The sequence below is a fragment of the Ochotona curzoniae genome, unplaced genomic scaffold (genome assembly GCF_017591425.1).
Source record: "Ochotona curzoniae isolate NIBS_2020 unplaced genomic scaffold, NIBS_Ocur_1.0 contig_2723, whole genome shotgun sequence".
NCBI lineage: Eukaryota > Metazoa > Chordata > Mammalia > Lagomorpha > Ochotonidae > Ochotona > Ochotona curzoniae.
The window spans coordinates 2,346,619-2,361,810 of record NW_024465573.1 but is presented as its reverse complement, the minus strand read 5'-3'; the positions used below and the strand labels follow the sequence as shown (position 1 = coordinate 2,361,810).

Here is a 15,192-nt window from a genome sequence, read left to right as displayed (position 1 = left end):
TCTTATGGTTTGGGGGAGATGTGATCTTTTCCCCCCATCTCTTGGGACTCATGAAATGTGAACCTTCATTCTGGCATGGAGGTTTGGCATCAGCTCTCAAATGCAAACTAGATGCCCGGAGAGGGATAGAGAAGAGCCAGGGGCTCAGACTGAGGACTTCATGGTGTATTCACGGGGGCGCTCCTCTCTCTGTCCTTGGTCGTGGCTTAGTGAAGGGATAGATGCTCTAAGCTGGGGAAAGGCAGTGTGCAGGCCAACACTGCTGTGGAAATCATGCTGCTTAGACCTGGCCCCAGGGCCAGCAGAGCACACAGCAGGGTGCAGTAGATCCAGGGCTGCTTTCTAATGCAGGGCCAGGACCTCGAGCTAGAGAGCCAGTGGCTCAGCACATCCTACAACTCTATCAGGCGTGACCCAGACTGTCTAGGATCTGTAACCTGGGGACTGACTTGACTGTGTGACCCAGTCCATGCTCCTAGCAGGATGAAGCAGAGTTAAAATCTTTCCCAGGATCAGAAAGGGATCTCTTCAGCTCCCTGGGTGCCCAACTGGAGGCACTGTTTTGCAGGTGCTCATCTGCTTCTCCTATCCTTCCTTGCTTGGGAGCAACTAAGGTATTGGCCAGGGGCCTGCCAGACCCTCTTCCTTCCTGGTCCTTTGTGTCCTGTGTCTCTCAGCACCCATCGTGTATCTCTCCTTGGTGTGTCGTGTCTGGTGTCTTCAGGTCATGCCACACAGCTGTCCTCTCATCTCAGCTTGTCATTTTGGAAGCAGCCTCCAGACACCTAGCCTCTCCATTTGAGTGTACCCAGGTCTCCTTCACCCCCACATCATCCAAAGAGAGCCTCTTTCTCGGGAAAAGCTAGTGCGCCGCAACCCCTGCCCCCCCCCCCCTTCCTCACTGTTGTATCCTGGCGGGTTCGAATTCATTGCTTCTCTTCCCTTCCTTTACCCGGCTGGCTACCCCTACCCCTCTCCCCGCCCCGCTCCCAGGGGAAAAAAAAATAAGGCAGAGAATTGGGCTAATGAGAGCAGACGACCAATCGCTGCTTTGAGAAAGTTTGGTGTGTGCTGCTCTGTCCCTGGGCTGATTGGAGCAGCTCGGCTGGAGGCTGAGCCCCTCCCCAGGGACTCCGCGTACAGTTACACCGCTGTCGCTGCCCGTGCGTGCCCTTTCGGGATAGGCACCCCCTGCTTTTCCTCCTGTTTGGTTTTTATCCTGTGTCTCGCTTCCTCTCTCTCTCTCTCTCTTTCCTACCACTGCCTCTTCCTCCTCCTCTCTGCCCGCCTGCAGCGCCAAGCCGGCTCCCCGACCTGATCTGCTGAACGCAAACCACTGAGAGTTTGTTTCGCCGTCCCCTGGGCCCCGGGGCTGCCGAGTCCCGCTCAGGCAAAGACGCAAGCTAGCGCAGCGGAAGAAAAACAAACGGGCGCGCAAGGGGAGCCCCAGGAGGGCGGCCGTGTGCTGGCTGGCAGGCGGCTGCCTCTGCTGTTCCTGGGTCGCCTCGCTTTGGCCACGGACAGCCGGGAGGAAGGGCGCTCCGAAAAGTTAGACTCCTATCGGCCGTGCGCCGCGTCCACTCACGTCCCTTCCTCGCACGGCGCTCCAGAAAAAAAGAACTTGTTCTTCTCGCCGCTCCAGCCGCGAGCGATTGCTGCGGTGAGCGGGGACCGAGTGCCACCGCGGGCCAAGGGGTGGAGAGCCGCGAGCCGGAGAGCGAGAGAGTGCGGCAGCTGGCCCAGGGCACGCGGAGGTGCCGGGTCCCCATGCCGGCAGCCAACATGATGGAGAACCTGCAGCTGCCCGCCCTGCAGGTGCCCGAATCCCAAGGCGCGCCCGAAGGCAGCCCGGTCTGGTCCAGCTCGTCGACCCCTACGCTTCGTCGCCGGCGCTTCAAGATGCGCCGCATGAAGAACGTGCAGGAGCAGAGCCTGGAGGCCGGGCTGACCCAAGACCTACCCAGCGTTTTGGCCCCTGGCAAGGAGTTCTTGCAGCTGCCGTCCATCGAGATCACGCCCTCCAGCGACGAGGACACCCCGTGGTCCAACTGTTCCACACCCAGCGCTTCTCCACGCCGCAAACGCTTCCTCCTCCGCAAGTGGCTGAGGGTCAGGGAGAGGAAGGAGTGCAGTGAAAGCAGGTAGGTTCCTGTTCGCCTTGGCCGTCTTCCCTTGGCCTCCGGCCCCTCCCCAGAGCTGCCAGGGCCCCAGGGCATCCTGATGGAAACTTCCCAGAACGCTGTGCACGTTGTCTGGATTAGTGATTTCTTTCCTTCCCCACCTGCCACTTCCCTGTGCGGCCTCGGGTTAGATGGCAGGAGACCTGGGCTTCAGGCAGCATACCATCTGGCTTGAACCTCCCAGTCAAGCAAACGGTAACAGTAATGGCAGCTAGTATTTATTCTTTATGTGGGTAGCTATGTGGAGTGCTCCAGATGCGTCTTCCCAGCACCAGCACTCCGAGGTAGATACTACAGTCATTGCCACCTTACAGGTACAGCTAGCCAGAGAGGAGACGGCGGGGGTTAAGAGGTGTTACCACTTGGACTTGGATTTCTGAGTTTCAGTTTTTATTATTTTATGTTTGACTGCACTAGGTTGTCTGAAGCGGCCCATACCGGTAGAGGTGGAGTGTTCATGTTGAATGAGTCACACTTCCACACCACTGTGGCTTGTGCCAGCTCCTTTTTTGTTAGGTAAATGTGACATCTGAATAGAGGGAAAGTTCAGACTTTCCTGGGGTAGAGTACCTGGAGGCTGTGCTGTGCAGCCTTGCTCAGGAGAGGTACTTCCAGGAGTTGTGTTGGAGTCAGGCTGGTGGCTGCTGGGAGTTCTCATGTGTCCATTGATGCCCTCTACTATATGTGCTTGCTAATTTATTTGTTTGTTTAAGAGAGAGGTAGATTGGAAGTTTAAGGGTGGGAGACATTGCATGGTATGCAGGTATTTTAAATTAAAAAAAAATTATTTGGGGACTGGTGCCCTGGCTGCACAGGCTGATTCTCCACCTTGTGGTGCCCGCGTCCTATATGGGCACTGATTCATGTCATAAGTGCTCCACTTCCAATCCAGCTCTCTGATTATGGTCTGGGAAAACAGCAGAGAATGGCCCTGTCGTTGGGACCTGCACCTACATAGGAGACCTCAGAAAAGGTTCCTGGCTCCTGGCTTCAGATCAGCTCAACACTGGCCGTTGCAGTCATTTGGGGAGTGAACCAGCAGGTGAAAGACCTCTCTCTATCTCTCCTTCTCTCTATAAATCTGCCTCTCCAATACAAATGAATAAATCTTTCAAAAATATTTTTCCATGTTTTTAAATTTTAAAGGCAGTATTAGAGGATAGGAGAGGCAGACAAAGAGAAAGAGATCTTTCTCAGTTTCAAGAGCATGATCTTTCATCTGCTGATTCACTCCCCAGATGCCTGGAATGGCCAGAGCTGGGCTGGTTGGAAGCTGGGAACCAGGAGCTTGTTCTGGGTCTCCTATGTGAGTATACAGGAACCATAGAACTTGGGCCATCCTCTGCTGCCTTTCCAGATCATTTGTAGAGAGCTGGATCGGAAGTAGAGCAACTGGGACTCGAACCAGAGTCCATTTTAAATACTGGTGCTGCAATTGGAAGCATAAGGTGCTCCCCCATGGCACTGCTCCCTGTTATTTTTAAATTTGAAACAGAGAACGAGAGAGAGAGACAGAGAATTCCCATTTATTGGAACACTCCCCAGATGTCTACAGTGATTGGAACAGTGAAGTGTCAAGTTGGAATTCAATACAGGTTTCCCACATGAGCCATCATTTGAGCCATCACTGCTTCCCAAAGGATGCTAGAGTTAGGAGCTAGCAGCAGGAATCAATTGCATCCAAGTACTTTTTAATTTATTTAAAATTTTTATTTGTTTATTTTATTTTTTAAGATTTATGGAGTTACAGGGCTTGGTGCAGTAGCTTAGTGGCTAAAGTCCTAGTATTGCAACCGGGATCTCATATGGACACTGATTTGTGTCCCAGTCACCCCGCTTCCCTTCTAGCTTCCTGCCTGTGGCCTGGGAAAGCAGTCAAGGATGAACAAAGGCCTTGGGACCCTGCACCCATGTGGGAGACCTAGAAGAGGCTTCTGGTTCCTGGCTTCAGATTGACTCAGCTCTGGCTATTGTGGCCACTAGGGGAGTGAATCAGTGGATGCAAGATCTTCCTCTCTGTCTCTCCTCCTCTCTGTATATCTGACTTTGTAATAAAAATAAATAAATCTTTAAAAAAAAAGATTTATGGAGTTACAAACAGAGGGAAGAGGAGAGAGAGAGAGAGGTCTTTCATGCACTAGCTACTTCCCAAAGAGCCAGGCGTCAGGAACCTCTTGCAACTCTACCACATAGATAGCAGGGGCCGAGTGACTGGGTCATCTTTTGCTGACTTGCCCAGGCCATTAGCAGGGAGTTTGAACCCAAGTTCTTTGACATGAAATGCTGGTGTCCTAACCAGTGTCTTTGTCACTAGGCTAAATGCCTGCCTCTGCCAACCCTCGCTTTTAGTCATGGAGCCCTATCTTTTCACTTGGGGATTGTGGCCTTGTGTGGGGTCACTGAATCACCAACCACTTTCCTGGAGACTCCTCACAGTCGGCTCAGTTTCATTTATTTCAGTGAATAAGTTTTTATTGGAGGCTCTTGTGAACTCAGTCTGTGGCCAGCTAGTGGAGATGATGAGGATGTAGCAGAGCAGCTGCATAGTGGGATAGCGTGTGGCAGAGGTCTGCGGATGGGGGAAGGGGGGAAGCGAGGACATGGGACATTTGTATAAGAAATGGAGGCATGTAAACCTCGCTCATGTTGAGTGGGGTGCCACTGGAAGACATATGTTATTCCTACATAGTTGAGAAAAAGGAGAACCTGGGAGAAGTAGATGCAGAAAGAGGCTCAAACCACAACAATACAGCTAGGTGGTATAAGTTAGGAAGACTGTGAGGTCAGGTGCGTAAGACCAATCAAGAGGAAAAACGTGGGGGACGGTGAAAGATACAGGCTGCCACATGTCTCTGAGGGGATTTGGAGACCCAGGGAAGGGTTAGGCGCAAGAGGGACAGTCTGAGCCTTCCACGGTATGTGTGTGTGTGGCAGCTTCTCATGGTCTTTCTCCTTAGGAGAGGTTACTCGGGAAGACTTATAGTTTGGGAGATTTACAGTTGGAGACTGGAGGTCCCCGTTGGGCCGGTGAGGATATGGGCTGGCAATGGCACTGTGTGTGTGGAAGGAGGATCACATGGCGAGCTGGGAAGTGGAGACTGGGGCAGGCTGGGTCCTCCGTGTGGCCTACCATGATTCACAACCCGATCGCTTTCCAGGATTCCCAACTTCAGATCTTACCCTTCAGTTGAGTCCTCTCCTTAATCCATTAATGTAAAACTGGAAATCAGACCCTTAAAAACTACGCTTTTCGAGGATTCCAAACTCGCAGCAAATCCTCACACTGTGCTCCTTGTCCCGGAAGGCTCAGATCCACATCCCGGGGTTTTTCTTTTCTGTTTTCAGGCTGGATGTGGTGCTCCCTGTGGATCCAGGGAAAATGTCTGTGCACATTCAGTTCAGGTGTAATTTTTTTTTCCTAAGTCTTTTTTGGAGCTGTACAGCCCATGGCTATGGATACAGATTGTGTGGACAGAAAAAGGATTGCATACACAGAGTTCAAACCCAATTGTTTTTGACTGAAATCTCTATTCTCAACTGTTGTTCTGTTGGGAGCTATGTGCATTGTCTAAAACAAAGACAATTTTTTAAGCCCTTGAAAATGGAAGGTATACTGGAAAGAGAACTAAGTCAGGTGAAGCAGATGCTTATGGATACCTGTGGGGATTGTCTGGGAAGGAATTTGCATTTACAGGCAACACAGGGCGAAGAACGGCAGGCTTCAGGTCAGGAGACCTGGCTTTGCATTTCAGCTCTGTCACTGGTTAACTTGGACACCTCTTAGCCTCTGAGCGTTCGCTTTCAGCATCGGTGAAGATGGTGCTCCCTGTGGGTTGAAAGGGGCAACGTGTGTGATGATGCTGTTTGTGAACTTGCTCTTCCTGCTGCTGGGTGAAAGCTTATTGGCAACATCCTGTGGATGTGTGTGCTTGGGCCCCTGGGAGGTCACAGGCTCACCTGTCCTGGAGCCGTACCTGGTCTTCTTCCACTTGTACGTGCCTTGGACATAATGATTGGATGTGACTCTGCTCCGGTTTGGATTAGGGAGGATTAGCATACCAGGCCCAGTATGGAGCCTTTCATAGTTGAATTTCCCACGCCAAATCTGCTTTCTGTAAGAAAAAGCACACCATTCAGGTTTGCCATGGAATCCAATGGAAAGGCCGTGAGGGTGTTAATTCTTAGACTTTGTACAAAGTTGAACACAGAAAGCGGGTGTGAAAGCCCTTTCATGTTCTCAAGCCCAGGGAAGGAAGAAATGGAGAAAGTGGTAGAGTTAGCAGGGTTTGGGGATCCAGAGAACCAGAGGTACAGTGCAAGGACTCACCACATCCACTGTGATACACCTTACATCCTCACTGCCCACCACTGAACGGTACCTTGCCTCTCAAAGGGGTGCACAGGTGTTCGTTGCTGAATCAGTTGTGAGGGAATGGATGTTTCCTTTTTTGGTACTGTTTGAAGTGGAATTTTCCTCATTCATGAGTCTAGAGAAATTTCCTGGAGGTAACTCCAGAACTAAGCTTTTAAGAACAGCAGTAATTTAGAGGAAATTTACATATCCTATAATGTACATATTTAAAGTATAAGATTCACTGTTGTTTTTACTATCTTCTCTGATACGTACACTCATACCCTAGTCAATTTTATTTTTAAAATTTATTTATTTTTGTTTGAAAGGCAGATTTTTACAGAGTGAGATTTCCTAGCTGCTAGATGACTTCCCAGATAGCCACAATGGCTAGAGCTGAACCTTTCCCGGATCATAAGCAGGGAGCTGGATGGGTAGTGGAGCAGCTGGGATACGAACCGTGGTCCCTGTGGGATGTGATGCAGAGAATTAGCCTGTTACATCCCCATGCTAGCCCCACTACGGTCAATTTTAAAAGACTTTTGTGACCCACAAACAAGCTGTGTGCCCTTTCACTAGCACCTTCAGTCCCTACATTTCCTATTCCCCAGTCTTAGGCTACTACCGTTAACCTACTTGCCAGGGAGAGCTAAGTGCCAGAGGGAGACCAACGCCTCTTGGTGGAAGCAGTCTATCTAGGTGTGGCTAACTTGGAATGGGCATTTACTGAGGCGTCCCTTGTGAAGGCTGTGCAGCCCAGCAACACAGTCCTTGCGTCTTTTGCGTCTGCTGAGGGCCTTGTCACCTCCTTGTTACATGGTGGAGTACATCTTGAGGTAGAGCAAGCAGCTGTGCTGACTTGGGTCTCTCTTGCTCCTGCAAGCCCACTGATGCCACCATGGGGGTCTCATGCTCCAGACCTCTGTTGATTCCATCTCCCAAAGGTCCCAGCTCCAAAAGCCACCAGCATATAAATTGGGGGTTAGAATAATCTACCCTAGAGCTTGACAAACATGGGCAGTGGGGATGGAGAGGGGTTGGATAGTGGACACCAAAACCCAATTAGGAGGAGTAAGTTTCTAGCACAGTAAGGTGATATGTTTCATAGTGACCTTTATATATTTGATAAAGAACTGAAAGAGAAAAGTGGGAATGCTGCAAATGTAAAGAAAAGATGTGGAGGGCCAAATGTGATTGCTTAGTAACTAAATCCTCGCCTTGCATGCACTAGGATCCAATATGGATACCGGTTCATATCGCAGCTGTTCCATTTCCCATCCAGCTCCCTGCTTGTGCCGTAAGAAAGTAGTAGAGGACGCCCAAAGTAGTAGAGGACCCTGTACCCACATTGGAGACCGGGAAGAAGCTCCTGGCTCCTGGCTTCAGGTTGGCTTAACTCTGTTGTGACCCCTTGAGGAGTGAGCCAGCAGACAGAAGATGTTTCTCTCTGTCTTTCCTTCTTTCTGTAAATCTGCCTTTCCAATAAGAAGAAATAAATCTTTAAAAGAAAAAACAGAATTTCATAAATTATCAGTCTGATTTTTTCAGTGGCTGGTGGACCGGGCCTAGGGATCACACATGTGCTAGGGTTCCAGGTAGGCGGAGGGGTAAGGTTCTAGGCTGGCACATGTGCCAGAGAACTGGGTCTGGCGACATGTGCATGAGCTTGGGTTCTGGGTTCTACCACGCTGCTGGCAGACCGGGACTGGGGGAGCCAATGTGCTCCCTGTGCCTGGATTGTTCACAGAAGGTATAGGAATATATGGGAGGGGGGACCACTGAGAGAGTACATCGTAGATGAGGAATTGCTTCTGGGGGTCTTCTACTGACAAGCCACTGTACTTGCAGGTAAGCAAGGGGGCTGAGACTGAGCATTTTCGAGGAGGGAAGCTGCAGGACTGTTCTGGGTCAGACCAATGCACTCATTCACATGGGAGACCTGAACTGGGCTAGTGAGCATTGACCACTGCTGGCCACCACCCACCAGTGCACACTAAAACTGTATACTGAGGCCTACCTGGCAGGGTTAGATCACAGTACCCGCCAGTGAGTGTCAGAACAGGGAATGGGTCACGTTAGGCTGGGCCATGACACTAACCAACATACGAGAGAACTGGATCTGAGGGCAAGTTCTGTGGGGGAGTATGTGGGATCACCCCTGTGGGACTACAATGTCTGCTGATTTGCTTAAGAACTGGAAGGTGATGATGGTAAACCAGGCATGACCATGGAACTCGCCAGCATGCATGGGTACTGGAGTTGGGAACAGGCTGGGCTGGTCCAAGCTGCAACAGCCACAGGCGCATCCGAGAATTTGGTGTGAGGCAGGCCGGGCTACAATATTCGGCAGCACACACAAGGGTTGAAACTGGGGGGCAGACTGTGCCAGGTGAGGGCCTAGCACTCGCTGGTGCGCATGAGATTGGGGTCTGGGCATGGGCCTGATGGGGGAGCTTGAGGAACTCTCCTGGTGGGCTATAGCTCGCACTGATGCACATATGAGTCAGGGCTAGGTGTTGGCCAGATTGGGCAATGCTGCTGCGCTTGTGGGCAGGCGTGTGGGTTGGCTCTGGGGGACAGATCAGGTGGGGCAGCTCAAGCTGCAGCACACTGGCATGCACTGGAGCTAGGATGGGATGTGGGCACTGCCGAGCTAGGTTATCATACCTACCAGTTTGCATGAAAGCCAGGGATGGGGGCAGGCTCTGCAGGAATAACCTGCGGCACCTACCAGTGAGAGTCTGGGCTGGGGCAGGCCAGGCTAAGCCAGGCTGCAACATCTGGGGGATGGGCTATGTCGGGCTGGATCAGAGCAAGCGTTGAGACATGAGGATCTGTGGCAGGGAGTGGGCCTAGTTGGGGAGTTATGGGTATGCCTCGGCTGGGCTGCAGTTCTTACTGCTGAGTGAGAGAGCAGGAGTGGGGGTGTCAAAGTGGGCTGCATGTGGCTGCAGTATGGATTGGGTCTGGGATGTGCCAGATTAAGTTAGGTCCCAGCCCCTAGGGGTGCTTGCAAGAGCCAGAGTGGGTATAGGACAGGCTGGGTTAGTTTACAGCGCTGCTGAACCACTTAGGAGCTGGATGTGGGAGTGGGTCAGGTGGGACTGTAGTGTACCCAACAGTAAGAGCAGGATTGGGCAAAGCCACTGTACCTACCAGGACAAAAGGTGGGCCGAGTCAGGCTGGTCCAGGAACTCACTGGTGTGTGAGAGATCTGCCACTGGGAGGGGACTTGAAAGAGGAATTTGGGGAACTTCTCTGTTAGAATGTACTCCTATTCTCTATAAATCTGTCTTTCCAATAAAAATGAATAAATTTGAGAAGAGAGAGAAATCTTTTCACCTGCTTGTTCACTCCCCAAATGCCTGCAGGGGCTCGAGCTGTGTCATGCTGGATCCAGGAGCCTAGGACTCCATCTGAGTCTCCTCTTTAGATGGTAGGGTCTCAAGTACTTGGGCAGGTGAGTGCAAGAACCAGGACTGGGAGTAACTGAGATGAGGCCAGGTTACAGTACCTGCTAGCATACATGTAGCTCAGGTCTGGGTCCAGGCCAGTCAGGTCCAGTTCATAACATCCACTGGCAGATGTGAGAACCATGATTGCAGGACAAGCTGGGTCAGGTGCTGTCAGGTTGAACCTGGTACCACCTGGAAAGTGCAAGATCCAGGGCTGGGAATGGCCTAACAAGGAACTGTGGGCACTCCTCTGATTGGCTGTAGCTCCCACTGGTAAACATGGGAGTCATGGCTGGGGGCAGGCATCATGGCTGGACAGGTGGTAGCACTGGCCAGTGTACTATCCAGTGTGGGCTGGATAGTAGGGTTGGTTGGGCTGAGCTAGACTGCAGCACCCATTGGTGTGTATAATAATCCAGTGGGATACAGGATGGACTAGACCAGTCTACTGCACATACTGGCATGTGCAGGAACCAGGGCTGGGGGTGAAACTGGTGGGTGTTTGGAGGATTGATCTGATTTGGCTGTAGTTCCTGCTGGTATGCGTGAGGGCCAAGTCTGTGGTAGGCAGGGTTGGGTTGGGCCACAGCATCTGTTGGTTTATGTATAAGGTGGAGCTGGGGACACAACTGTTGGGCCACTGTAACCACCAGTGTGTGTGTAGGCTGAGGCAGGCGGCCGAGCCACACCCCATACTGGCTGACACACAGGCGTCAGGTCTGGGGTCAGCTCAGGTAAGGTTTCTTGGGAAATCCCTTTCACAATTGGATCACTGGACTCAAAACAGAAGAGTACAGCCAGACCCTGTCTTACCCCCAAGGGATGCCTTCCCAGACCCTCAGAGAATGGAAGTCGACTGTGGTTCTGCAGCATACATGTGCTGTGTTCTTCTCTATCTATTCATAAACACAGACCTTTAATAAAGTTTAATTTGTGGAGACAAACAATGCGTAATAATAAAACAGCTATTACAAGATGGTAAAAACAGATACAGTTGCTCTCTCCTTCTGTGAAAATATCTTACTGTACTGCATACACCCTTTGTATTGACCCCAAGTGACTGTAAATAACTATGGGAAATGAAACCATGAATAAAGGAAGGTGACGGAATTTCCACCCTGCTATCTCAGGGCTTCTCCTTGGTTCCACATTTGTCCATTGGTAGTACTTTTTCCTGAGTCTTCCCAGCCTGCTGAGGCTAGCCATTAATGAGTGCACATCATAAGCATATGCGTTTTTTTCTTTAAGATTTATTTATTTTTAATGGAAAGTCAGGATTATGGAGAGAAAGGGCAGAAAGATCTTCCATCCACTGGTTCAATCTCCAGATGACCACAACAGCTGGAGCCGAGCTGATCCGAAGCCAGGAGCCAGGAGCTTCTTCTGAGTCTCCCGTGTGAGTGCAGGATCCCAAGGCTTTGGACCGTCCTCCACTGCTTTCCCAGGCCATAAGCAGAGAGCTGCATGGGAAGTGGAATAACCAAGATTTGAACCAGCGCTCATATGAGATGCTATTGCTTGTAGGTGGAAGATTAACTAGTTGAGCCATCCCACTAGCCCCAAGTATGTGACTTGAATCTCCGCCCTTTTCCTGTAATTGTTGGAGGGAAACTTGTTTCTAATGCATGTACAAGAGGAAAGGGTGATTTTGTGTATCCAAATGTTATGTTCATCATCCAGTCACTATTTGGACACCAGATTGAAGAGGTTATTGGAATACGGGAGAGGGAAAGCTTTTGACTTTAAGCATATATATTTGAGGGCACAGTGCGACAGCCTAGTGACTAAATCCTCATCTTGCATTCCTGGGATCCCATATGGATGGCAGTTCAAGTCCTGGCTACTCCACTTCCCATCCAGCTCCCTGCTTGTGTCCTGGGAAAGCAGTAGAGGATAACCCAAAGTCTTGGAACCCTGCACCTATGTGGAAGATCCAGAAGAAGATCCTGGCTCCTGGCTTCGGGTTGGCCAAGCTCTGGTGGTTGCGGCCATTTGGAGAGTAAACCAGCAATGGAAGCTGTTTGTCTCTCCTATTCTTTATAAATCTGTCTGTCCAATAAAAATGAGTAAATTTGAGGGGGGGGAGGAGAGAGAGAGAGAGAGAGAGAGAGAGAGAGAGCTCTTTCACCTGCTTATTCACTCCCCAAGTGGCTGCAAGGGCTGGGGCTGTGTCAAGCTGAATCCTGGAGCCTAGGACTCCATCTGAGTCTCGCCTGTGGGTGACAGGTCTCAGGTGCTTGGGCCATGTTCTGCTGCCTCTCTGAGCACGTTAGTGGGGGGCTGGCTGGGAAGTGGAGCGGCCAGGACTCACACTGGCACTCTGATCTGGGGTGCAGCCATTGCCAATCGCTGCACAGTGCTGACCCCTGTGTTCTCAACACGAAGCAACAAAATCCAGAGGGAACGTGTGATGTAGCAGCAGATTAGAAAAGTGATCAGTGCTGGATCACGTCAACCAGTAAATCCACGAGGAGGCCCACCGTTCCTTAAAGGCAGAGACTAAGTCTTACTTTGTACCAGGTTTTCTGCTTAAGCATTTTAACTACTTTGTCATATTTAATTCTTACAACAAATCCCCAAGTTTACAACAAATCCCCAAGTTTGACCTCTAGGGAGCCTGGAGTTTGGAGATAGATTTACTTCTGATTTAACAGAAGCAAGGCTGAGATTTGAACCGCGTTCTTCTTATCTCAAATCTTGGGTGAGCTTTTTGCAGTTCCACTGCTCTGGCTCCCTGGGGAACCTGAGAGCAGGCAGCCCTGACATGACACTCTTGAAATGGGAAGATTGCCAAGTGGAGACACGGACTTGTGGGATGCACGGTGTGTGTGTGGATGATGCTGATGGCACAGGGGGGCTGTCCCCCCAGGGAGTAGTAGTCGCCTTTGGCTGGTATGGTTTTCAAATTGAAAACAATTTATGGAAACTGAGATGGTGGAGATGGAGGCCTGTGGACTGATTCACGCTTGGCAGATTCCTCTGTGGGAGTGGGTATTTTGAGAGTTTCCGTGGTGGTTATATACTCTCCCAGGGGTGCCAGTGATGTATCAGGCAAGAGAATGAACGTGGGACAGGTGAGCGGGTGATAATCTGCCCTCCTAGGTCCCGTGTGCTTCTCCAGCTGCTGCTGCTGGTCACTGATAGCCGCTTCTAGGGCCACTCACTTTTCATTAAGTCATCTGAGAGGCTAAGCAGCCTGTGGGGAATTATCTTTCTGACCTCAAAGGGCGAGCTGCCAGCCCCAGAGCAGGTGTCTGGACCCATAGCCCAGGCCTGTGAGAGCTTGATGGAAGGGCTTTGGGCTGAGGGCTTTGCCTGGGGTTTTGTTGTTGTTGTTGTTGTTGTTGCTTATTTTTTTTGCGGGCGGGGGGGGGGGAAGGGATTCTTATCTCTAAGATCTACATCAGTGTGGTGACTTGTTGAGGGGTGTAGGATGCAGTGACAAGGAAGACACTTCTGTGAGCTCTTCCTTGGTGACCTTGGAGCCTGGAGGAAAATGCCTTCTCTCAAAGGTCAAGCTTCTATCAGAGAACAGATCTGGAAAATCCCATCGGAATGTGTTTGGAGGACAGGGAAGACTGGATGGAGATGCTTTGAGCTGCTGAGAAGAGACGTGAAGCTGTGACTGGCACCCGCACACCTCTGTAGGCATCTGCCTGTCACTCCCACAAGTGGTCTTGATCCCAGAAAGTCTCTTTTCAGACCATTTGTCTGGGTTTTCAATTCAGCAAATGCAAGTGTAGTTTAAGGAAGATACAGCTCTGTTTTAACTATGGTGAAAGTGGAGAGGGGTAAGAAAAACCGTTTCCAATTGAGACTGACAGCAGTTTGAGGGAGGTGGGGGTGAATCACTTTCATGGGCTGAAACGCTGATCTGTAGATGAGATGAAGGCACAGGTGGCCGCGCATGTCCCGTTCGCAGAGCTGGGTTACAGGCTGGCATTCAGACCTCTAACCTACAGTCTTGGCCTGTTCTCACTAGCCTAGCACGCTTCTGCAGCCTTCTCATTCGTCGTCAGTTGTCTCCATCTCAGTCTAGTGCCTGTGCCTCCACGGTTTGACCACAGAGGTTTGGTCTTGATGCTTCCGGTTGGTGACTTTGGCCAGGAAATGATGGGGCTGGGGGAAGGAATAGAAAATCAGTTAAAAACTGCCTTGGTTTTCCCCCTCGCTTTTGCAACTAAAGAAAAAAAAAACCCCAATTGCCTCAGGGCCCAATTTCCACATATAACCTTTGCAATATTTACATGGTAGTTAAACAGATGTGGAAGGCAACTGGAAAGAGGTGCAGGAGGGAAGTCCACTGTGATGGCTTAGTTGAGTAATCCTCCTGCTTGCTAGCACCAGGATTCCACATGGGCACTGGTTTGGGTCCCAGTTAACTCCACTTCTCACTTATTTGTGGCCTGGAAAAGCAGTGGATCCTACACACCCATATAGGAGACCTGGAAGAAGCTCCCAGCTCCTGGCTTCAGATCAGCTAAGTTCTCGCCATTGTGGCCACTTGGGGAGTGAACCAGTAGATGGAAGATCTTTCTCCCTGTCTCTCCTTCTCTTTGTAAATCTTGACTTTCCAATAAAAACAAATAAAGCTAAAGGAAAGCAAGAAAGGAGGGTGAATCTAGTAAGATATTTAGAAACCCTTCAAACTCTGAGATGTGTCTTAAAATAAGTCATTTTATGTGTAAGTCAATGAATATTGCATGTCTAATACAAGAGCTAGATAATTGTAAATTTTGGGGGTATTAGGGAAGAGGAAATAATATAATTTTACCATGGTAATTTGTTTATTATTGACATTGGGGTGTTATCTTCCAATAGTTTTTCTCATTTGAATTTCCTTTCTAGCTGAAAAGCTTCTTTTCTATCTATTCATCTGTACCTTGTAGCTATAGAATGTGAAACAGAACATTTATCCATTGCTTAAGGGTAGGGAAATCTGCAAAAAGAATAAACTTTTTTCCCTGTTCTCGAATACTCAACATGCACCACTCCTGGGACAAAACACATGGGAGCTTTTCCTATGTCCACGCATTTTTCCGTTGACACAGATGCATATACTATAATTCAGCTTAATATTGACCCCATTTGCCTCAAGGTAGTGTCAGATCCCACAGATTGAGGAATCAACCCCACAGGACTGCTCCCACATCAATCAGCACTCAGAGTTCTGGGCTACCTGTATTTCTGAACCACCCATCCAGCG

At 50.1% G+C, this 15,192-nt stretch overlaps 1 protein-coding gene across 4 annotated transcripts in view; it reads left to right on the top strand.

Moving 5' to 3' along the window:
* The first annotated feature begins 1,225 nt into the window (after window positions 1-1,225).
* Window positions 1,226-15,192, top strand: part of GRAMD1B (GRAM domain containing 1B) — a 191,573-nt gene continuing 177,606 nt past the window's right edge. For 3 of the 4 annotated variants that reach the window (XM_040976790.1, XM_040976789.1, XM_040976787.1), the window contains exon 1: window positions 1,226-2,141. In XM_040976790.1, the coding sequence (XP_040832724.1) occupies window positions 1,768-2,141 (374 nt within the window). In that variant the 5' untranslated portion in view covers window positions 1,226-1,767. The remainder of the gene's footprint in view (window positions 2,142-15,192) is intronic. The other variant, XM_040976788.1, reaches the window with a different exon arrangement.